The sequence below is a fragment of the Sprattus sprattus genome (assembly GCF_963457725.1).
Source record: "Sprattus sprattus genome assembly, chromosome: 5".
Taxonomy (NCBI): Eukaryota; Metazoa; Chordata; class Actinopteri; order Clupeiformes; family Clupeidae; genus Sprattus; species Sprattus sprattus.
In genome coordinates this window covers 40,898,555-40,923,089 of record NC_137924.1, presented here as the reverse complement: position 1 = coordinate 40,923,089, position 24,535 = coordinate 40,898,555, and the positions used below count along the sequence as shown (strand labels likewise).

Genomic DNA, 24,535 nt, shown 5'->3' with positions numbered 1-24,535 from the left:
ACACACACACACACACACACACACACACACACACACACACACACACACACACACACACACACACACACACACACACACACACACACACACACACACACACACACACACACACACACACACACACACACATTCACACACACACATTCGCACATAAACACACATGAAAAGCTGTTGTCTGTGTGTTTACATGTGTGGTCTTGGTCTTGGTCATTCTTTTCATAGAGAAACCAGAAGCAGCTGCAGCTCCTGATGGCAAAGACAACGCAACCTACGAAAGCAAACTGTAGATGGAGAGAGAGAGAGAGAGAGAGAGAGAGAGAGAGAGAGAGAGAGCACTGATGGAAGATGCTACTATTTATGTTATTACTTTCCTTGAATTTACTGTATCTGTGTTTAAGCAAATTACTTAGCTAGCTAATAGAGTCATATTCTTATGCTCACACAGACAGTCATGAGGTCATTCTGCTCAAACAACCGGCAAGATTTTAAGAACATCTGAAACATCAAAGTGAAAGATTACTTTTGATAAATGCTCTGATTAAATTGCTCAAAATGCTAAACATTGTGGGTTCAAGGAGACTTTTTTATTTATTGAGAATGACATATATGCTTGCATGCATCTAAACATGAACTCTGTGTGCTACTGAGGTGAGAAACCAGAGTTATTATAGTTTTGTAATTATTAAATGTTTTATATTTATGTATGTCTTTTAGTTAAGTTTTTTATTTAGATTTAGTTTTAGTGCTCATTTATATTTATAGCTTTATGGGTATTTAACCTGGAAGTCTATTTTGTTTTAGTTTGTGCAGCGTTTAGTTTTCGTGTTTTTCTTCACTTTTATTTCATTACTATTAACAATGCTAGTTTTAGTTCTATTCATGGTTTTCACTGTAATAAGTTTCCCTTAAATTAACAGCTATAATAACCCTGTTGGAAACAAAAGAAAATGTAAACTTTTCCTGGTTTGTGTGTAATTTCATCCTTGGTAAGTTATTTGGTGGGTGTGGCTAAGGAAACCTATCACGCAAAGAAATACGACACGCATATCTGCCTGCTGTCATAGCAACCAATGTCACAGAGATCAAGTCAGTGCAGGTGCGGCCAGTCTGTCCAAAACTCCTGTTATAGACAGACACACACACAGACAGAGAGAGACACACACACACTTTAAGACAATCTCTCATGCAGAAACACACACATACACACAAGTTGTCTGCAGCGTGTTTACTTAAGGGAGAGGACAAATACCAAAATACTGATGAGGTTTATGTGGTGCAGACAGGATAATCATTTTAAAGAGAATTATGTTGCTCCTCTATGCACACACCTTGTCAAAACACAGCCTCTCCCTCCCTTACACTCCTCCACACACACACACACACACAAACCCCCCCACACACACACACTGTACAGACAAGCACATGAACACAACAGACACATCTCGTCTCACACACACTAGTACGTAAACTATGACACACAATTCTCAAGAAAATGTTACTGTATGTCTTCACTCACTGTGCAATCTCACTCAAATGTACTGTCCTCCACATCATCATTGATACTTTCTATCTCTCTCTCCCTTGCTGTCTGAAGCCCCTGGCAGAATGTGAACATAGTTAGACATAGTTAGATTTAATGGCATTTGACAATTGTAACACATGTGAACACTGTCAGTCGTTCTTTGGATCTGTGTATCCTGGGAAAAGAATATTTAAAAAAATAGCCTTAGCTGTCGGTCAGTTCTCTAAACTCTCTCTCTAAACTGAACTAAACGCACACACGCACATGCGCACACACGCACACACGCACACACACACACACACACACCTTCTCCCTTTCCTTCAGTAATCTCTTCTCTCCCCCCAGTAATCTCTGAGGAGAGAACACCCACTGCAGGGATCATTGCTACATTGCATCACTCCAAACTCCCTCGCTCTCACATCCACAAGCTTAACATGTCTGGGTGGAGAGATCCCTCCTTGCGCTTAAAAGTGTGCTTAAAAGCTCGCCCGAAAAGTGTGTGTGTACTTTTGTGTGCGTGTTCTTCAGTGATCTTCAACAGGAATATATAGTGTCTGGCAACGTTTCAATTTCTATTTGTATTTTTGTGCTTCAGAAAAGACACTGCTTGTATGCTGTAAAGGAGCATAAAAGTGTCTCTTTGTCGGTCTGTGTATGTGTGTTTGAATACACAATGTGTGTGATGGTCTCTCTCACATCTGCACTGGTCCTCTTCCTGCTGACTCTACTCTTTGAAGGTTCCTCAGGTAAGTCTGCACACTTCAGCCGCACACACACACACACACACACACTCACACACACGCACACACAGACACACACTCACAAACACACACGCACACAACAGACGCGTACGCAGGCACACGCACGCAAATACACACACACGCACACACAAACACACACATGCACCAAAGTATGAGAGGACAGGTGGTTCTGGCAGGTGGTATAAATACTCACTGAATCTAAATTATCTTACCATCATAATCCCTTTTAATAGCAATCTACTGTAAATAATGACAGACTATGCAAACTGTTTTCTAATATTGTTCTTCATAAATAACACGGTTAACAAATTCTAATGTAGGCTTAACTATTACTTGTAATCTTGCTTTATCATCATCTATTATCAAAAGTATTCCCGATTCGGTATCCGTAAAGTATTTATAATGCATCATACCACCCGACACAAGTGTACATAAATAGACATGACTGCACCCATAAAGTGTTATGATGTTGTAGTATAAGCCCAACGCAACCATTATTGTATGGGGTCATGTATAGCCATGTAAAGAGCATTTGGTGAATAAACAGCCTTTGGCATAAGACACAGGTGTCATCAGTGCCATTTATTAAGAGGTAAAAGAAGCTTTTTTTATTCATTCACTTCAAACTCTAGGGGCTTATACTATAACATTGTAACGCTTTGTAAGCATGTGGTCATTACTATATATACAAGTAGTGATGAAGACTTATGTCAATCATTATGCAGCACTATAAATACATCATAACCCGTTATGAATGTGCTTTAATGCTTTATGGATAATGGGTTACATACTAAAATGATTTATAAATGTTTTTGGCGGATCTCGAGGATTAGGGCTTCCATTGTTGGAAGGGTTCCAGCCACCTGAGCTCGATGGAGCCCCAGTTCCACCTGTCTGCTGGGTTGTGACAGTAGTCCCAGCACTTCCAACCGCGGTGGTTCCGGTACCAACTCAGCCGCCACTACAACCTCACCGGGACCCCACCCCTAAAGCGCACACCACACCCCTCACCAAAAGGAACCAATTGCGTTCTCTGTTGATCTTCCTCCAGTCCAATCAGAGAGGCGCTGCTCACAAACCTGCTCCGATGGCCAGGGTCATGGGAACAACCCGTCGTCATGGTAGCGCTGCTGTTTTGCCATGGTTGAAAGTGCTAGGTCAGGACGGTGGTGGGGCCAGGCTTCAGGGGATGGTGCGGTCTGTGCACACAGTGGCCTGGGGTCAACTCCTTCAGAAATCATCAGAGTCAGACTCATCTGAGGAGGTCAGGGGGTAGACTGAACACTCACGCTCGCCCTGCCACTCACTCACTCACTCACTCACTCACTCCATTTTATATTAACAATAGGCATCACTTTTAGATGTTATTACAAATACAGACATGGTCTTTGGTTGTTCTTTTAATCTACACAACGGGCAGCAAAATGAGAACATTCAAAGAATACATGTATCAAGAGAACAGCAATTAATACAATGTTTTGTACAAAAATAAATTATGAAACAATCTCAGGTAAATTCAGCATTTATGTCATCTTTCCTTTCAATGTCTTGGTATAGACTATCACTGTCTCAACGTCTTCACAAAATAAACAAAAAACATGTAACAGGATTGTATACAGTCTATGTCTTGTGCTTACAAATGGCTCCTGGACAATCTTCAAAAAATTATCCGGTTTCACACTGGAGACCCACACACTGAGTAATACTAAACCTTGTCTAAACCTTGTCTATACTAAACTGGTCTAAGCAGCTTTGCAAAGTGTAGCTTACTGAGGTTACTAGAACTAGAAATGAAATATAAGGTGTAGTGCATATTACTGTCGCTTTATAAGGTTTTCAAATGTATAAGTCAGAGGACTGAGGCATTTGACAGTGTGAACAAAAGAATGAGGGAAGCTTCAGAATCACGTCCACATGATCCATGTTCTCTCCTATGCTCTCATCATACGTTTTGTCCCCATATTCTTCTCTCTTCCCAGAAAATGTTTCCACCTACCTGTAACAATCAAATAACAACCAGGTAAAAAAAATGAATAGCCTTCATAAATATACATCTATGTACAGATGTGCATGTGTTTTGAAAGAATCTTAAACCAACACTTGTTATGCTGACATAACAATTTAAAGCAGTGGTAGATCTAGGGTTTTATTATTCATGGCTCCAGTGACATTACGGTTGAATTGTGTAACCAGTCCTGTACATGACATAACACACAAAGTGATCAGCCCTGAGGGCTGTACTGCAAAGGGATTTTAACCTCCTTAGGTTTAACAAGGGGTTATCCAGGTTGACAAACCCTAATTGCCTAAATTGGTGTTAAAACGGCACTACTACAGTGATAAAGATGTCGGGTAGTTGGCTCTGCAATGCTTAACTGGAGTGTGTGCACGTTTGCATAAAAGGGTCACGTTCGCCAACACAGGCTTCTGTAGATCATGTGAGTAAGACACAGGCAGGCCAGCTCACTGTTAATGAAGCACGGAATTCATGCCTCATTGAATTAAGGGGCAAGGGAAAGATAACTAGGGTTACCCATCTTGGCACTTAAAAAGAGGAAAAAGAGATTAAATAAAGTAAGAGGGAATGGACGATTGATCCTATACGGCTTGCCAGGAAGGAGTAACCATCTCGGAAAGGTGGAAGAAAGCTGCCACCCAAGTTAAAAGGGCACCTGAAACAAGTCAGGTTTAAATACAAAATCTTATATTACCTCAGGTAAAATGTATCCACCTTTCAGAGTACAGTTTAATCTGAAAGTACACCCAATGTCACAAGTAACTGCAGAGGTTACCTGGATAAGCTAATTATCATACTCTATTTAGACAAAACAAACAAACAAACAAATATGTAAGTGTTCGTGTACCTGTCACATATTTGCACTGCAGTGCAGGTCCATTGGCGCTATAGATGGAATCTTTGTGTCTTTCTTTTGATCTTTCTCTTTATTGGACTTGTGTTTTCCTGTGACACCAACATACACATGCCAGATTTGATTTATAAGTAAAACAAAACCATTAACTCTAAACATTAAATAAACACACACACACACACACACACACACACACACACAAACAGCTCTACCCTCTGTTCCTCTGAGCTCTGGCAGCAGTGTGTTTTTGAGTTCAGGGAGTCGAACATCTGACCGATGTGTGTGTGTGTCCCTTCTCTTCATCACTGTCCCAACCGACCGCTCACACACCAAACTTCTCTCACTGGGTATCTGAAGAACACACATACACACACGTTAACTTACACAAACCTCTACATAAACAACTCTCATAAATCTTATTATTATAACAGAGTTACTTATCTAAAAAAACACACACATAAACACACACACACACACACACACACACACACACACACACACACACACACACACACACACACACACACTCCATATCTGACAAAAAGCGCTTCAGTATCTTGCTGTAACTGTCTCAGCATCGGTCAATCCATTGTGCTGAAGGGCTCTTTATCTCCCCGGCAACCAAGCCTATTCCGGAACACATCCTTAACCAGTCAACAGCTCTGCCCTCTGATCCTATCAAAAGGGTTTATTATACACATTCTCTATGCATTGCTGTTTGATTTATATGGATTACCTTGATTACAACTGTGCTAAATACTAAAGGTATCACAAAAACGAATGAATAAATCATGAACACAGCAAATGATTATATTATCATTTGCAAAGCCACGCATGCTACTTGTCCTGGCATGACCTCAAGTGCCCCTCAGAGAACACAGAGGCAGGAATGCCTAAGTCTCCGTGACCATAGAACTGTTACTCTGGGAGGACTTGAGTGTTGCTCTAAATCCTTGAAGAACATGCATTACCACAAACATTCAAACTCATACTAGTCGATACTAATAATAACCCCCCTCAAACACACACACACATACACACACACACACACACACACACACACACACACACACACACAAACCTGTGCTGCAAGGTGACTGGACACGGACTGCTGTGGGATTCGGTTGAAGATGTTCGCGTGTTTCTTAGTCTTGTCAAAGGATCTAAATGCACAGACACACACAAGTACTGCACATGAGTGTACAAACACACAGTGGAAATTAAAAAAAAAAGCATTTTGGGAAATGTAGTACCTATGTGCTCCTGCCACTGGCCCCACCCCACTTGTGAGGTGGTTGTGGGTAATTGGAGGGATGGGTCTTGAGGAGGTAGAGGCGGAGCCCTGGCTTGTGAGGGGGCGGGACTCCGCCTCTTCCTCTTTGGGTTTTGCAGGTGCCGTGGGCGTGGTCTTAGGAGTGAGGTCTTTAGGGATAGGAGCCTATTAAGATGAAGAGGGTGAAGAAGATTAAGATGCATGAGAGTGTGTGTGTTTGTGTGTGTGTGCATGTGTGAGAGAAAGAGAAAGAGAGAGATGATAGAGGGAAAGAAACAGTGGGTTTCAGTGGCTTGTAGTGTAGCGTCGGTTATTGGGCAGTTTGTTAAAAGTCTCTTAAGCAATTGATATGCTAAGTTTAATAATATATTAACATGACAAACGCGAATGTAGCCGATAACACACACATGCCGCTATTATACCCCGTTACGATATGTATTTACCAATTTACCAATTTATTTACAGTCATTGGTATTTACATACCGTTCTCTTTGGAGTCAGGACAGAGCATGTGTATGAACAAGTGTCCAAGCGTGTTCATGAGGGTCTGTCTTACCCTCCTCTCCTCTGTTTCCAGTTTAGTTGCTCTGACTCCTTTGGGTGAGGTATTGGTCTCTTTCAGGTCCTCCTTATAGTTTAGCACCTGATGAAACCTGAAGTAGAGTTGAGCTTTGTGAGTTTTCCTGTCCCTGTGTGTGAATGTGTGAGTGTGTGTGTAAATGGGAAAGTGAAAGTGTGGGTACCTGACATTAAAGCCATCTTTGGTGAAATACTCATGTTGTTGGAGCTCCACACAGCATGGTCTGTTTTCGGGGTCAATCTGCAGACATTCCTTTCACAAAGACACACATACACACTAAAACATCAACTGTAAACAATTTGTGAGACATTTATGTGTGTGAAGCTTACATGTATAGAGTAGTGTATAAGGTTGGGTGTGTGAGTGTATGTGTGTGTGATTGTATTTTCTTTACCTTGGTAAGGTTGACAGCAGAGTGTGTGAGCGAGGGGAAGCGTATATCGAGTGTGTGAGCATTTGTGTGTTTTGGGTTTTCAGGAAGACTGACTCCAGAGAACAGTGGGTTCCTATAGAACATCTCTTGGTGCCGTGGTGTAAGATTACCTATACACACACACACACACAAAAGAATAAGCCTTAACTGCACATGCCTCTCTGAGAACTTTCCCCTCACCATTCCAATGTAAATAATGAGAAACAATATGGATTGCATGTTTTTAGACAGAAATTTAAACTTTTCTTAAAAGAAAAGCACTGTTTTGGGAAATTATTTTCACTTTGACAGCTATCAATTAACGCTATAAGCAGGGAGGGTAAAGTCTGGTATTTGGTAGACTGTCTAGTTTTAGTCTTGTTGTAAGGGAATAATGGGGGGGGGGGGGGGGGGGGCAACCTCTTCAGGCCCACTCAATAAGGACAGCTACCTGCCTGTCAGTGACAGGGTTTGCCTGGCAGTGCAACAGTACAATGCGTTTGCTGAGGGAGGCACTTGACTGATGCTTTTGTGTGTGTGTGTGTGCGTGAGTGGCTTACCGATGCATCGGATGATGTGGTAGAGCTGGTCGATGTCAGAGTCACCAGGAAACAGAGGCTCTCCCGTCAGCATCTCCATAAACACACACCCCACAGCCCAGATATCGACAGCCCTTTACACACAGTGTTATTGTCACTCACACACACATACACATAATATTAACACACACCTCTGCATCATATCACGGCCCTACACACACACACACACACACACACACACCCTTGCTCAGATATCCACAACCACACACAGAGAGACACATTCATATTTGTAGACTAACACACAACTGCTCAGATATCGGCCACACACAGGCGCACACGCCACTTGTCCACTCTCCGACATGCATGGCATTTAAACACAAACCCACTGCTTCTCTTCAGTACCTACTTGCCGTATTTGGGGTCTCCAACAAGTAGTTCAGGGGCTCTGTACCAACGTGTGGCCACATAATCTGTGTAGGCTTCTCCCGGCAAAGCCAGTGTCCGTGCAAACCCAAAGTCACACAGCTTCACCACGCCCTGCTGTGACACCAGAACATTCTCTGGCTTCACATCCCTGTGGATGATCTGCACACAAATACCAGAAATGAAATAAACAGAAAATTACCAGGCATGTACGCTATGGGTACGGAAATGATGGCTATGGCTAGGAAATGCGGTTCCATTCGCTTCGTCAGTGAAAAACTACAGACCAAGCTGTGCAGGGTGAGTGTGTTGTATGCAAAGGGACTTTCACCTTCAATGGGTGTGCTTTCAAACAGTCCAGTGCAACAGTACACTGAATATGTGTTTGAGTGTAAAAACTTGTTTAGAAAGAAGCCATTATATTAAGTAAACACAATTGTAACAGTGTAACTGTGGCAATTTCAGTGTCTGGTTTGGTTAGGGACTGAGAATAAGAATGTGTTTTTGTAACCTGCGCGGTGAAAAGCACAGTACCAATCTGAACCCCCCACCACCACCAGCATCAGTACCAAACAAAAAAAACGGTGCCAAACCTTAATCTGAGCATGCCTAATTGGATTAAAATATTCATCACTACCTAACTGAATAACAGATAAGAGATATGGGGTGTTTGTGTGTGAATGTGCACGTGTGTGGTGTGTGTGTCAAATAATTGCTCGAGTCAATGCTGCGTGGTGTGGCATCAACAGCGGGATCAGCTTTCACCACACGCACACACAGACACAATAAGGATTAGGGTTAAGGGTAGGACAGAACACACACATGGACACATAAACACAGGATAGCGAAAAGCATGTAGGACCCTGCAGGGTAAATGTACGGCTTTCTCAAACATATGCAAAGGGTTTTTAAGAGCACTTACAACAGCAGATAGATATGACTATGCTCAGACATCAAGAGTGCATTGTTGTAAAAAGTGAAAAACATCATCTGCTCACACACAGAGACACTGATGGTGGCGACAATGATCCGAGTTCACATAAACATACACACATTGTGCTGGTGACAGTAATTGAGAGCCCGCAGGATCTGATTCAAATAGGCCCGGCATCGGTTCTGCTCCAGCCCAGAGGGATGGAGCTCCAGCTCATCCAGAAGGTTCCGGTCCACAAACTCAAACACCAGGTACCAGCGGCGCCTCCGCTTACACACTTCCAGCAGGCTGACCAGATTCTCATGCCGCAGTTGCTGCCACACAGAGCATCAGTGTTTAAGTGTTTGCAGGTAGGGGAGAGTGGGGTGAGTTGTGCCAGTTTTTACTTAAAGTGACTTTTAAGCGAGGGGTTTGGGGTAAATTGTGCCATTGATTATTTAAGTAAAACAGAATATTTACATCTCAGAAACTGTGATGCTATATAAATGCTAGAGAAATTCAATGCAAAATTACTCATTCACGGTTTATTTAAAGTTATTTTACAACATCAAAGGCCGATTTTCTACAAGCCTATTGCGCCACATGAGCACACCAAAGGTCATTTTCTTAAACAAGGCCTAGGGCTTCCTGAACACATCAGAACAAAGTTGAGTTGAGTCAATTCTATTTAAAGGTAATTAACATGAACACATGTTCAGAACAAAATGAAATTCAAATGAAGACCAAATTGAATGCAATTATCTATACAGATCACTGGCACAACTTAACCCAGGCCCTTTGGCACAAATCACCCCAATCCCACCTTTTTGGAAAAAATGCATCATCCAGCTGTTTTGAGCTTAAATCATGCTAGCTATATAGACTCATTATGTAGCTTACCAAAGCACTAAAAAATGTGTGAAATGTTTTCAAACTTGTCTATAACTGTTTAGACACAACAATAAAAAAAAAACGTGATCATTGAAATGTTACTTTAAAACCTGTTTTTTTAACTTAAATGTCTCTCATGCAAAGAGGCTATCTTCTTTGCAGGATGAGTTAAATGGCTGACTCTTCAAAAATGTGTGGTCACTTGACACATTTCTTCTATGGTTCCCTAGAAATAAGGGGTGGCACAACTTCCCCGCTGGCACAAACCACCCCACTCTCCCCTACTGTATGTTAACAATGAAAACAGAGTCTATACCACCTATTCAGGCACTTAGTCTGACAGTTTACTTTACTCACACACCTCAAACCTGAAGAAAACAAATCTTACTTTAAGCATCTTAATCTCGCGAAGAGCGATTTTCCTCACGCTTTTGTCATCCTCACTCTCCAAAAACTTCTTGACAGCCACAATCTTCCCAGTCTCGCGGTTGCGGCACTTCAGCACCATCCCATAACTGCCCTCCCCGATAAGCCCCAAATTCTCATACTTTTCCATCAAGCGCAAGCAGGCGTGCTTCAACTGTGCGATACTGCAATGTCTTTGTTGTGTAACTTCAGCCAGCCTTAATAATGAAGCGTCTCAAACCTGCCCGCACACAGCGGCTTCATTTTACCAAGACTGCTCGGAGTCTGTTACAAAGCACTGAAGTTAAACCATTAAACATTTGCTAAACTAAACCTTCGTTTCTATTAATAATTGTTGAGCGGGGCATCTTTCGCGACCCCTCTCTCACCGGCTATTATACTTGACCCTTCAAAGTGATAGCCAACTTGGATACACGCCAGGTGGTCAGGCGACAAAGTTGTCGCCACGAAAGAGTCGTCACGCTCTAAAGTATCTTCTCTTCGCGCCTGCTTGCACCTGGGCTAATTTCCAGTTGAACGACGGGACAAGGATCAGCTGTCAGCACAGGTTACCCATAGCAACGGTCCTCCTGCGAGATGGATACAAAGAAAGATCCCATTTAAAAATGTCTGGGATCGACGGTGTCGTCCAGATACATACCGCAAGACTTACGCTTAGGAACCCACACCCACGCTTTGACATGTACTAGACATCCATTAAGCGATTGAAATTGAATTAGACAGGGTTTCTACCATTAGCGCTAAACCAGAATGCAACTTTTTATCAGCGAGCGGTCGTTCAGGTGAAAGACCATGGGAGAAGGTTCCTTACAAATACCCCTATATCTGTAGTGTCCCGCGTTGCAGTTTCTTTTTAAACGGGATTCGTCTGTTTTAAAAGTTCCTCGCTTGAATGTTTGCAGAGAAACTATTGGAATGTTCCATACTTCTCAAACTCGAATAGCCTACACCAGTAAACGTTAAATAAAATGTGAGGGATTGAAGGTCATACCAGTCAATATTCGAGAGGTGTGTGCTGAAGCAGAGGAGCTATGGATGAAAAATTCCCAGAATTCATATGCTACCCTCTCTGCTTGCCAACTGTCAAATATGTTAACGTCCAATAAATTGAAAGCTTACCATAATCAAGTCATTTTTGCAGAAAATAATGCCCAAAGTTCAGGGAAACTACTTCCATCAATAGAATGTAAACACTTTTCTGAGGACTCCTATGCTTTAAGCATTAGAAAAGCTGTGTTTAAAGAAAGATGTCCTCATGTGCAGTTTCTCAGTAGTTTCGTTTTTATTGAAAGTTGACACGCTCACTCATACACACAGTTGGGATTGGTCGCTCGGGAGCCGGAAGCAGTGCAACGCCCCAGCGGGTAAGAGGCGCGGGGCTCTGCAGGTCACTTGCATTTTAACTTTCTGTAGAAAAGAGCGGAACATTCAGTCATCACGAGCGGGAGCTGTAAAGTTTTCACAGAAGGACACTCGCGTTCACACGCGCACACACACACACACACACACACAAACTGAAGTACACACGTGTTCACTCACCACACACACACACACACACACACACACGCACAAGCCTTCCTTCAACCACAAAAAGCTCAACCTACTCACAAGAAAGACCCGACGTCTACCACACACAATCACACGTGCATGCACACAAGAATACCAGCATTGATCATTTGAACCATTCACACCGCTGCGGTGTCACCCATCTCACAGCACACAGACCGGGAGAAAGAAAGAGGATGAGGGGGGGAGAGAGAGAAAACAGTTATAAGGCACCATCTCGCATTATTATTAACTACCAAAATAAATTAATCGAGTGTGAGCTTTGATTTGCGTCCATTGCGTGCAAGCTTTCCCGGTTGACCAATCCAGAAGCCCCTCCCACCTCCAAGTGACATCACCAGTTCTTTTTTGTTCCTCAGAAATAATAATACAAAAATGAACAAAAAAAAAAAGCTTTCCTTTAGGATCTCTTGTTCTGCTTCAGCAGTTAGGCAGTCCAGGGACATTCCAGAGAAAGAGATAGAAATGAAGAAAGAAAAGATAAAGAGAGGGTAAGAGAGAGAAAGAGCGCTGTGAATGTAGGGATATTTTGTCGCTTTCTTCCCTCCGTCACAACATACGACAACACCATAGGCCAAGCTAGCTTCGCCTTTCAGCGCCTCTGCCCGGCGAATCTCTCTCCGCCCTGGCCGCCTCCCCTGCCAGAGCCAATCCCTCCACGTGAAGGTGGTGGTCCCCGCCCCATGCCATTGCCCATTGGCCCTCGGGCTCCTCCTCCACGGCGCATGTCTCCTCCGGCTCCACCTCCTCGGATGTCCCTCTCCCGCAGAGCACGAGTCTTCTTCTCCTCCACATTCAGACGCACCTCCCCTCTAAACATCACAGGCTGCATTGGGGGGGAAATCGATTCTTTTAATTTCCAGTCCATCGCACTCATGAGTGACACTTAGATCTATTAAGCATTAAATGGTTGGTTACAGAGATAGACGTTACCAAACAAGGTTTGAACACTTCACCTTCTGGTTAACAAAGTTCAGTATGCCGAACACATTTAAAGCCAGAGTCGAAAATACACATAAGCCTGTGTGTGTGTGTGTGTGGTTATCCCACCTTAGCTGCCAGGATCCTTTGCACAGGCTCAGAGTCATCAAACACAACAAAGCCAAAGTTGGGAAGTTTCCCGCCAACGCCCTTGGTGTTGATGCGCATCTCAACCACATTCCCGAAAGCTGCACACAGACAATATCAAACGATTACTTTACACCCACATATATTTTTACTGCTCCTTTCTGTACTACAACCTTGGAGGTTTCTACTCTGCCTCCATGTACAACTGTCAAGGTTTACTCAGCAACTTATGTTGGCAGTAGCTTTGGCTTCTGGCTTCATGAAAACATAAAATCATTTTGCCTACAAAAGGGACCATTTGGTTCAGTTAAAACATTTTTTTTTTAAATCACAGACATGATGGATAATGTTGCTAGGTTACAACTGATTCCATTGTTGCTAAGCCCAAATCCTTGAGCTTGTCGTTTCTGATTCTATGCTTGTTAGCTTGCTAGTTCTCCACATAACAAGTTTATTTAACCACAGCCATAGGCGGAGATCCTGGGGGGGACATGTCCCCCCCTCACAAAGTTGTCCCCCCCAACAGTCATTGTAATATAATTCTACACGGGCATGTCCTCTTTTCGAGAACTAAAAAAAATACATCCAGCAGGAATTACAAAATATTTGCCTTGCCGGACATTTGTGTTCCCCTGTGTATTTTAAAAATTAGTTATTACGTCCCTGCATGTGAAAAAGATGGCAAAACTAATCACACATCACCTTTAGACTAAAAGGGGTTGAAAAAAGCCAACTTACTCATGAAGAAGTCCTTGAGCTCCACCTCGTCGATGTCGTGTGGCAGGTTGCCAACAAACAGCTGGTTGGAGTCGGGGTACCGCACCGTCCTGCGCATCTCCTGGTCACCGGGCTCACCGTCCCCACGCCCTACACACACACACACACACACACACACACACACAGAAATCCGTCACATATTTGGAGTTTCACGTAATTTAAAGGATTTGAAGAGTATCTTTAACAGGGCTCCCGAAGCGTACAAGCCATTCATCTGGCCCCATGTGAATGAGTGTGCGTACAAGTGGGTATTTGTGAGTGTGTTCATACCTTTAAAACTGAAGTAGGGTTTTCCACCGGATTCTGAAGCTGCACCATCTAAAACACACACACACACACACATTAAATTAATGACACAAGCTACCTACAAAAAGTTACAACAGAACATAAAGATGGAATTCATAATAATTCGTCAAGTTATTTATATGTATGTGAGGACATCTATATATTGGACCAACTGGAAGATTAGTCAGAGATAAGATAATTGCACCACACGCTCTGATTGTAGAAGCACGAGCCGGCCTTTTTTTAAGCCTTTAAATCAGTCAGGATAGTGGAGGTAGACAGGAATTGAGCTGGAGAAGGAGATGGGGAGTGGGATGGGACATAACCGCATGTCGGATTCGTACCCGGGTCGCCGGGGACACAGTTTGCGCCACAGCTCCCCCTGGCAACATATACTTTTCAACATTTTCATTTTGCATCATTCATGTCATATCAATGTCCATAATACAATTGGGTGTAAATGAGGACCTCAAACTAGACGGCATAAGCTTCTACTGCACACCAGCACAGCACAGGACTTTTGTAACTACTGCTGTCTGCCAGCATCCACGGCACCAGCCATGCCAACTGCTAAGTCATGGTGGCACTGGGTGCCTATGGTATGCAGCGCTGTGTGTGCCAAGCACTGGGCAAACCCTGCCGAGTTCTATTGTCTGAGTGTCTATGCTGCGTGGGCTGCCATGTGTTGACGTAACGGAGGTGTTTTGTCCCCTCACCTGGGCGGTTACCTCTCGGATTGAAGCCTTGCCTCTCCCGTGCTCGCTGGTCTCTAGGCATAGACACCTGGGCATCGGCCTTCACCTCTACCCTGGGCTGCAGGAACAAAAATGTATTAACAAACAAACTAAATTACAACTACTAAAGAACTAAACAAGGAAATGGTGTCATTTTACCATCTTCAAAGGTCTTCAAGACAAACCTATAGCTCTTTTCTCGAGGAGCACCTACCTGTGTGCTGGAGACTTTGACCACATGGGGAGGGATGCCGGACACAGGGAGGGATCCACTGGGGGGCAAGTTCTTACTGGTAACGGAAGCCCAGGAGAATGTCTGAGGAGGACCAATCACAAAGCAGCATTCAGCCAGGGTTATCAAAGCAAATGAACATCCACATCTTATCAGTTAATGGTCACAACATTAGTGTACAGCTCCTTAATACATTTTTTTTTCAAGGGTATTCATCCCCACACCCAGAGACAATTTTGTTCTTAACAAGTCAGGGAAAACTACATTTTCAAAGGAAGCCAAAAGAAGAGACTCAATTCATCCACTCTTCTACCTTAGCCAATCAGACAGCTCATCTCACCTTGGGTGGTTCAGGTGTGGAAGGGGGTGGAGACTGTGCAGGTGCAGGGGAAGGGCCTTTCTCCTCTGGCTCTTCTGGAACTTTCTCTTCCTCCTCTGGTCCCGCCTCTTCAGCCTGTGGCTCCGCCTCTGGGACAGGCTCAGCAGCAGGCTCCTGATTGGCCTCAGGCTCAGGCTGAACCTCTGGCTCCACCTCTGGGACCACCTCCTCCTGTGGCTCTTCCACACCATTACTACGATGTACAGACACACACATGTAGTAAGGACATGGTTAGTCCAACAAGTTATTTTTTTCATGTTTTAGGTAAAGTGCAAATGTGCCTCTGGGTCGTGGTTGTGTGTGTGTGTGTGGTTACCTGACGGGGGCATGTTCATAGTAAGCTGCACTGGCAGGGGCCTCCTGAGGCTCAGGTGAGGTTTGCACATCCTGCTGCTCCTCCTCGCACTCCTCCTCCTCTGAATCTGCACACATACAGACAGACATGTAGGCCGTAAGGTGAACACGGTTTTCGTTTCAGCCCGTTCCACTCACTGGCATCTACACAATCTTTAGCTTATAAAAAAGAACGAGTCGTGGTTAGTTACCAAAAAAAAGTTCGTCGCTGATTTTCCAGTCGATTGTCTATATGGCTTTGTTTCATGCAGAACTAGAGACTTCAGAGCGTAATAAGATTTTTGTCGGGAGCCGTGCCACGGTTCGACACGTGATCATGCTACACCAATGAGAAGGCTGCATTTGTCAACAGAATGGAAAAATGGCGGCTCCCGTGTGGCTAGAAACATCGTTAAAGATAGAGGAAAACATCCGAACATCCTCAAAAGTGGGCTAAATTAATTCTAATTAGTGCTGTATAGATAGCCGCGTCCAAGAATAACAATGAGGCAAATATACGATAATGTTATTTTTATGTTAAGTCATTGACATCAAGTTTAACATACATGGGAATACCCATTACTGTGGATCTTACATGGACTGTGAACACCCACCGAAGAAATCAAGGCAAAGACTGTACTTCCTACATCAGCTGAGGAAGTTAAGCACCATCAGCTGTGTGTCCTGACAGCATCACTTGGTATGGGAACTGTACAGCCTGTGACTGCAGCACCGAATCATCAGAGCATCTCTCCATATTCTGCAGGAGACCTACAAGAAAATACCTACCTACCAGCGCCCAAGGTATTGTAAAGGATTCCTAACATCCTGACCATTGACTTTTCAAAACACTGAGGTCAGGCAAACATCTCTGCTGCTACAAGACCAGAACAGAGAGACTGAGGAGGAGCTTCTTTCCTCAAGCATTCCTTATCCTGAACACACACAATGACTATAAAACATCAATTACACCTTTTTTCACACACTACTCTTTAAACTCCCTCTTGCTATTTATGAAAAATATTTCTTGATCTTTCTTTCTTCACACTCGCACAGAAAAAACAGTAGTATTTTTATGTATGTGACAAATAAACCTCCATGTATCAATAAAAGGCAGTAATTGTAAATACCAATGACCATCTGTTTGTTCATTCATTCATTCATTCTTCCACAAATGAAAACAACACTAATGAACCATAAAAACACTCTTTATGAAACATGAAATATGATATATAAAACTGTACAAAACTGAATAAGAAATAACAGATTAGGGACACTCAGTCCTCACTGTTAGTGTCAGTGTCAGGACAGTTATCTTCCAGTTCCTACAGCAACGACATAGGTCAACTATGCAACACAATCCTGCAGAAAAACATCTGTCTGTCTCACAGGCACCTTTGCAGCCACAGTGTATCACATGCAAAACACTGTCAGGGGCCGGATTTCTAGTCATCCAGGTGACGTGCAAGTTCCCATTCTCTATTTGCCAACCATATCCAGCAGGTGATGGAGCACTTATATTATGTTTGAGACAGGACCTCATTATTGCAGCCTGGTAGTTTGCCCTTTTGCAGTGCTGATGGAGGGCATCAGTGGTAGGGGGAATGGATAATTCTGGCAAGGCTGATGTCATACAGAAAGCCTTGAACCTAGCTTTATTTACATTATCAGCAGCCGACTGATCATATAAGTGGCATACATACTGGCAAAGAAATGCAAATGTTGACTGCTCCAAGTTTAAGTTAGTACCTAAACTTTTAAAAGCCTTTAGGTACTCATCTTTCTCACATGCAACAGAAAATGTCTTTTTTTTCTCCTTTGCCATTAAAGGCACTTGTGGAGTCACACCCAGAAAATGTTTGAATTCCGATCAAGGCTGAAAACACACTGGTTCCAAGAGCTGATGACACCTTGGTAATGTCAATGATACATGTCCTGTTGCCAGTCCCTGTGAAAACATATAAAGTGCATGGCAAATCTGTCTGCACACTTACAGCAATGACTGCCACATCTGTAGATGTCAGACAGTGTAGCGGGTTGAAACGGAAACAGGATTCACCTTACAGCCTATATGAGGATGTGCATGTGTGTGAGTGTGAGTGTGCACACACTGGGCACCTTCACGAGGCTTCTCTCCAGTCTTCTCTTCCACACACACACACACACACACACAAACAGAGTTGAAGACCTTGTAAATGTTTTCCCACATAGTATGTTTTTGCATATGAATACTACTATCAGGTGATGTTTTAAAGACCCAGCTTGTTTAGAAGTTTTTCCACATTGGCATGAGTATCAACATATGCATTTGAGAAGGGCAAACTTCAAACTTCAGAATTCAAGCATTTACATGGCTTTTCTTCACTGTGCAACCGCTGATGGCCTTTCAGACTTGATGTCCTAATGTTTCTCAACCACTGGGCCGTTGCACTTATCCTTATTACTACTGTATTTTGTGCTGTGTCTTACTGATATAATGTATTTAACCCTTATTTAATGTTAATCACAATTACAAACAAGGGTCTGACAGGGCTTACAATTAGGTGTGAGTGCTCCAGATCAATGAGGAAAAGTCAACCCCCTCGCTGGATTTCTAAAGTTGGGATGATTATTGTATTTCTGTGATGACTTCTTACAATGTTGCATGGAATTGTTTGTGTATCATCTAAGCCTATGATTTCTCATAGTTAAGATCACCTTAGCTGACGTAGGAAGTACAGTCTTTGCCTTGATTTCTTCGGTGTGCTGGGTGTTCACAGTCCATGTAAGATCGTCAGTAATGTGTATGCCCATGTATGTCAAACTTGATCTAAATGACTTAACATAAAAATAAACTTATCGTATATTTGCCTCATTGTTCTTCTTGGACGCGGCTATGTATACAGCATTAATTAGAATTAATTTAGCCCAATTTTGAGGATGTTCAAGTGTTTTCCTCTATCTTTAACGATGTTTCTAACCGCACGGGAGCCGCCATTTTTCCATTCTGTTGTCAAAAAGCAGCCTTCTCATTGGTGTAGCATGATCACGTGTCGAACCGTGGCACGGCTCCCGACAAAAATCTTATTACGCTCTGAAGTCTCTAGTTCTGCATAAAACAAAGCCATATAGACAATCGACTGGAAAATCAGCGACGAACTTTTTTTTGGTAACTAACCACGACTCGTTCTTTTTTATAAGCTAAAGATTGTGTAGATGCCAGTGAGTGGAACGGGATTCATTTTCTAAAGCACTTTTCGTGCTTCACCTTGCGGCCTAATGCCAACATGCTCAGAAAAGACGTTGTGAAGCTACACAATAGGGTTAAGGCATTTTCTTTAAAACATAATCAAGTAAGCTAGCTGGCATCGAAGTGATCTTAAACAGAAAAAACCTGTTTCTTGAAAAAACGTACAGCTTATTAGCTTAGTTTATTAGCTCAAAACTATGGCAAAATGAGAGCCAAACACTCTGTTGGCTGGAGCAGTCCATTAAACGGCCATAACGTAGGCTAGGTTAGATAATAACTTTCTTTTCAAACATTGCTTGCTTCACAGGGCAGCTGTCCCACTGTGCCGTGTTCCATGCGCTCTACTTCACCTCAGTTTACACTGTAAATGGTTTCTCTAAGTTTATGGAAAATGAGCTGCTGCCAGTTGTACATGGCACACTTTATGATGGTACGGCTTTCTAGAGTGCGGTACCATGAGAAGAGGATCGCACGGCCACCCCTGGTGTACCCCCATGTCAAAATGTGAATGGTTGATTATGTAATCATGTTTTATGTAACCCTTGTCTTTTATGTCTTTCATGTCAGTTATGTTTAGTCTGGAAATGTTGATATCTTCAATGATAAGTAGTTTATTTTGCATGCCAGACTAGATAACTCCTTGACAACGTTTGTGCTTAACTAAAACTAAAATAAACTATAACCAAATAGGAATGAGTCTATGAAGTAAAACTAAACAGAACCTTAAAAAAAAAGAATCTTAAAATGAAAACCTATTATCACCTTGGTGAGGATAGGGGTATGCTGTAACCAAGAGAACAGCACTTACCACCTAGCTCGGCCTCGGAGTCATTGTAGAGCTCCTCCTCGTAGCGGAAGATGTCATTGTGCACGTAGAACTTATTCGCTGCAGTGCCCTGGAGAGGCAGAGAAACGCGCACACAGTGAGTTTGTGGATCGGTTGATCTGTGCGTGTGTCCGCCGCCGTGTTTTTAAAATGATCTGTCCAGAAAGTGTATTCACTCTGAAAGAAGGCTTTTATTGATTTTTGGTTGGTGTTTTCATACCCACATTGGTGTGTCTGCTTCAGTACCATAAATAAAGACTAGACCTGGCTCACAATTAAAACAGAACACTGATATAAAGCTCTGGCAAGAGTGGAGAAATGTATAACTTAATGGAAGCGTTAAAGACGTGTGTATTTGTTAATTTCCAACATGGGCTGTGCGATTATGAGCCCTCACCTCTGGTGCCAGAACAAACGTCTGCATGAACCTCCTCATGGGACGGCCGCTATTGGACAGCTCCCCCATCACCTGGACGACGACCCCATCACCGAGGGTCGCATGAGCATCAACATGACGGATCTTGGTGTGACACTCACTGAACTGCAGCGACATCACCTTCTTATGGATCTCCTACAGAAAGACAGTGAAGAAGGTATATTTAGGCAACTGGTTTTTATAGTGACAAATTCATTTTGTTGGTATACGGTCACATGTGTTATTCCCACCAGCAGTCCAGACTATCCAGTCAGTTGTTTTGTGTGTTGGAAACCAGGCGAAAAAATTATGGCTTTAATAGCAGAATATCACAATATTTTTAGGAATGCTGGGCTCTTTTGCCTCCATGCTCAACACCTCTTGTTGTGACCAAATAGCTTTGTTCCAAAATGAGCCTGGCCTGTTCAAATGTAGTTTGGCAAACCTCAAGTGAGGCTGTTTGTGATGTGTGTGCAGAAAAGGCTTCTTCTGCATCACTCTTCCATACAGCTGTTCTCTGTGCAATGTGCGCTGAATAGTTGAGCAATGCACAGTGACAGCATCTGCAGCCAGATGACCTTGCAGGACTTTGGAGGTGGTCTGAGGGTTGCCCTTGACCATTCTTCGCCTTTGCCTCTTTTTTATTTTTCTTGGTCTGCCACTTCTGGCCTTAACAAGAACTGTGCCTGTTGCCTTCTATTTCTTAATAACATTCCTTACAGTGGAGACCAATAGCTGAAACCTCCTGGATAACTTTTTGTAGCCCTCTGCTAAACCATAGTGCTGAACAATCTTTGTTTTCAGATAATTTGATGGCTGTTTTGATGCTTGTTCAGAGGAGAATCAAAGAGAAGCACAACTTTCAATTTCTAATGATTGGATGCACCTATTAATTTTATCTGGCACTATTTATTTCTCTGTAACTTGCACTATTTTTACTATTTCTCTTTTAAACTGTTTTAAGGGTTTTTTATTTATTTTATCATGATGTTAGTAAGCCTATCAGAACACCAGGTTCTGATACGATGTTGATCATTTTGTATTTATCTTTTACTCCATGTACTGCTCCTGCTGCTTGCTTTTATTGATTTTATGTAAAGCACTTTGAATTGCAAATCTTGTACGAAATGTGCTATATAAATAAAGTCTTACTTACTTACTATGGAATTGAAGGCTTAACGAGCTAATCAGACTTATTATGCGTTGCAGTTAATCAGCAATCAGCAGAGGATTTCCATTACGATACTGTCAAAAAGCCCTTAATGACTTTCAGGGCTCAAGAATGCCTCAGCAGACACAAGTTCACGCAATGCGAAAATTAATCTGGTTTGGGGGTCTCCAAAGGCAGTGGGGTGGGGAGGGGACACATCCACCATGGCTAAGTGTTATGGACACGTTTCTCAGTGCCCAATCTCAATCAAAGTATTTGAATTAATACCTCGGTCATTTGAATCTACAGCAAATACTTTTTTTTTACAGATCTAAAGCACTTCACCTCTTCAAAGCCTTTCACTCCCTTCTAAATAGTGTAGCTACCTACCCTAAAATCATTGCTGCTGTTGTAAACAACTATGATTTGCAGCGGCATGAAATAAACAACCCTCATATATTATCAACGAGTCTCCAGTAGCAAACTAATCCTACATACGAATGAAAATGTGCAAATGTACTGAAAGTTGCTAAAAAGCACATTTTAAATAAATAAAGCATAAATAGATTTGGTTTTCTCTTGGCCATGAGCCAGTGCTTTAAAGCTTGCATGCAGAGTCAATGTAGCTAAGTTCTTACGGACACAAAATGTTGGTGCTGCACGGACTGTGTTGTTGGCTCAATTTGTGCACTGTGTCTGCTGAACTGTTCTTTTCCCTTCAGGACTGTTCACTGCGAGTGACAGGACAGGACGGACAGCCAGCAGCGTGTGTACCACAGGTGTGTGTCTGTAGATTTGACCGGGTTGGGAGGTACCCAGGTCCATCACAACTAATAACATTAGATAGCAATTAAAGTATACATGTTGCATATGGTTGGCTGTGTAACACCGATACACGTGTGTATTAACAGTGTGGGTATGTGTCAGAGTGCGACTTACAGCTTGCCCATAGACAGCCTCTTCTGGTTTCCCGCTGCCATCAAGGCCTCCGTGCACATAAGAAGAGCTCCTGCCATAGAACCTAACAGGAGAAGGCGGCAGAAAGTGCTGAATGAGAAGAGAACTATAAGATACCTTGTGAATAGCACTCAATGTCACTGACAAAGACATCACTATTGTGTGTGTATGTTTTTATGTTCAAATTTCAGGTAGGCGTATTTAGACCTACTTGACAATAAATCTGTTTCTGATTCTGATCACATGTTCAGACGTTTCAATCAAGACTTCAAATATGTTTCTCTCTTACATACACACCTGTGCAGATAGTCGGGAGCCTTGTTCAGAAGTGTGTAGTACTGCCTCACAAACTCGCGGCCTACGAGCAGGGGGCTTGGTTTCTCCATAACCATCTCTTAGGGAGCAGAGAGCTGCACTGGGAGAAAGAGGTAAGTTAGTGATATGAAAGGGACAATAGAAGCACATCACAAACGACGAGATATAAGAGGACCACAGCAAAGCAATGGCTTGTACGTGGCATTACACATAGTGTACGAGCCAACTGGCTGCAGCACAAACAAGTGAACCTAAACTGACAAAAAACGAGAGTGGTAAACAGGATTAAATCCCTACGCGGACACCTGATCATACCTACCCGAGCCACTGCGGTCACTAATAATACAGTAGCCATGTAGTTATCTGATGTTGATTGACGGACATAATTGGTTATAACATTCGTAATCCTTATGGGTGTGTTAGGATAGTCAAAAAAGTAATGTATCGGTCACACATATAATGGGACAGACGTTGTAAGGAGTTGTACGACGACAGTTCAGGGTAACATAAAGGCTAGCAAGCTAACTGTTAATTGTCTAGCGGAAAGCAGACAAGGAACACTAGCAAGCTAGCGAATAACTGCGCAGTACCAAGAACACTGTCCAGCATTAGCCATAAAGCTAACATTAGCCAGTTATTTAAGGTTTAACGTCTTTAGTTACAGGTGAATCCACCGGATTCCATTAGTCAGTCACACCAGTTGTCTTTGTAAGCAAGTTCGCCAACACATCCATCACACATTCACCAGGCTGACCCTGTCGAGGACTGGGGAAACTGCCCCTCACCAATGGCGAAGACCTGGGGTATCTTACTAACGGGATAGGGAGCTAGGTAGCGCAACAACGAAAAGCTCAGGATTTAACAATTGACGTTGTGTTGTAAGTCCATTACAACAATTGACATAAAATACTATTTTATAATCAGACATCCGACAAACGACAGAAAAAGAGAAGCTATTTTTTGGAAAGGTCTCTGGATCAACGAAAACGACAGTGAGTCGGGCTAGCTACTTGAAGACAAAGCAAAGTGGGGTCTTGCTAGCAGGGTTAGCCTTAGCTTTGTGGTGCCGCAGGGCTACTCACCAGGATGAAAAGTGTCGTTGGCGTGGCGTTGCGGTGCCCTGTATGCAATCGGTCAAATAACCCTATTTTTATGTCACCAATCCGGCGAACAATTGGCGTTCGGGACACAGAATTACTCTGGTCTTCACACACCACTTCGGCGTCTCACCCCCTGCTGAGCGAGCAGGGAACCCCAATGCTAAGCCGGGTGTGACGCAAAAGGCATCTTTTTCCCGCCGGGGTCGCGGCAAAATTACGTCAGTTAGTCTGGAATGTACTTTAAAGTGTAAGTACACACTGTGGGTAGACGAAGCGTTTACCCTTAACTATCGGCCTACCGGATGTAATTCTAGAATTTTTGATTGGTCAAGATTAGTTCCCAGGCAGAAACGGAAAGCACCATTTATTTGATTGGCTAATACCAGTACCTTACTACATTACTTTTTCGCTGAGCTACAATGACGTTTGCCTGACTTTTAATGTGGTGTCACGTTTTAAGGCTGCTGTTCAACATTAATAGCAACTAAATAACGCTAAGTGTTAGGTGTAATCTGTAGCGGTAAATAACATAAACGTCAATAACGGGAGCAATTGATAA

General features: G+C 42.9%; 2 protein-coding genes and 1 pseudogene across 5 annotated transcripts in view; 1 reads left to right on the top strand and 2 right to left on the bottom strand.

The window, feature by feature from the left end:
* Positions 1 to 287, top strand: part of LOC308366203 (sodium/hydrogen exchanger 9B2) — a gene marked incomplete at both ends in the record, with an annotated part of 8,476 nt that extends 8,189 nt beyond the window's left edge. The window contains one exon of the mRNA XM_080839838.1: positions 223 to 287. Within this exon, the coding sequence (XP_080695964.1) occupies positions 223 to 287 (65 nt within the window). The remainder of the gene's footprint in view (positions 1 to 222) is intronic.
* Positions 288 to 5,150: 4,863 nt separating this feature from the next.
* LOC308364991 (cyclin-dependent kinase-like 4) lies at positions 5,151 to 10,740 on the bottom strand (annotated as a pseudogene). The gene is made up of 11 exons: positions 10,573 to 10,740; positions 9,368 to 9,628; positions 8,364 to 8,542; positions 7,979 to 8,091; positions 7,401 to 7,549; positions 7,170 to 7,258; positions 6,983 to 7,079; positions 6,407 to 6,591; positions 6,235 to 6,316; positions 5,366 to 5,504; positions 5,151 to 5,245 (listed from the first exon to the last, which is right to left on the bottom strand). The product of its transcript is annotated as a cyclin-dependent kinase-like 4 (transcript).
* A 1,146-nt stretch (positions 10,741 to 11,886) lies between these two features.
* g3bp2b (G3BP stress granule assembly factor 2b) lies at positions 11,887 to 24,138 on the bottom strand. 3 transcript variants are annotated; one of them, XM_080838288.1, is made up of 13 exons: positions 23,959 to 24,138; positions 22,859 to 22,976; positions 22,544 to 22,625; positions 20,437 to 20,610; positions 20,022 to 20,109; positions 15,968 to 16,073; positions 15,613 to 15,844; positions 15,255 to 15,356; positions 15,023 to 15,119; positions 14,292 to 14,339; positions 13,983 to 14,111; positions 13,227 to 13,345; positions 11,887 to 13,002 (listed from the first exon to the last, which is right to left on the bottom strand). In XM_080838288.1, exons 2-13 carry the CDS (start codon positions 22,951 to 22,953, stop codon positions 12,769 to 12,771), a joined length of 1,506 nt encoding a protein of 501 aa, XP_080694414.1. In that variant the 5' UTR covers positions 22,954 to 22,976; positions 23,959 to 24,138; the 3' UTR covers positions 11,887 to 12,768. The 3 variants fall into 3 exon arrangements, with proteins under 3 accessions (XP_080694414.1, XP_080694413.1, XP_080694415.1); XM_080838287.1 differs by having other exon boundaries at positions 22,859 to 22,971; XM_080838289.1 differs by having other exon boundaries at positions 15,035 to 15,119; positions 22,859 to 22,971.
* Positions 24,139 to 24,535: the final 397 nt, after the last annotated feature.

What these genes read in the sequence shown, in the direction of transcription:
- g3bp2b (XM_080838288.1), bottom strand. Translation starts at nt 22,953, where the DNA reads ATGGTTATGGAGAAACCAAGCCCCCTGCTCGTAGGCCGCGAGTTTGTG. An exon ending in GCTCCCGACTATCTGCACAG is followed by an intron (nt 22,626 to 22,858) that starts GTGTGTATGTAA and finishes TTCTCCTGTTAG; the next exon opens with GTTCTATGGCAGGAGCTCTT. An exon ending in GCTCAAGGACTTCTTCATGA is followed by an intron (nt 13,346 to 13,982) that starts GTAAGTTGGCTT and finishes GTCTGTGTGCAG; the next exon opens with CTTTCGGGAATGTGGTTGAG.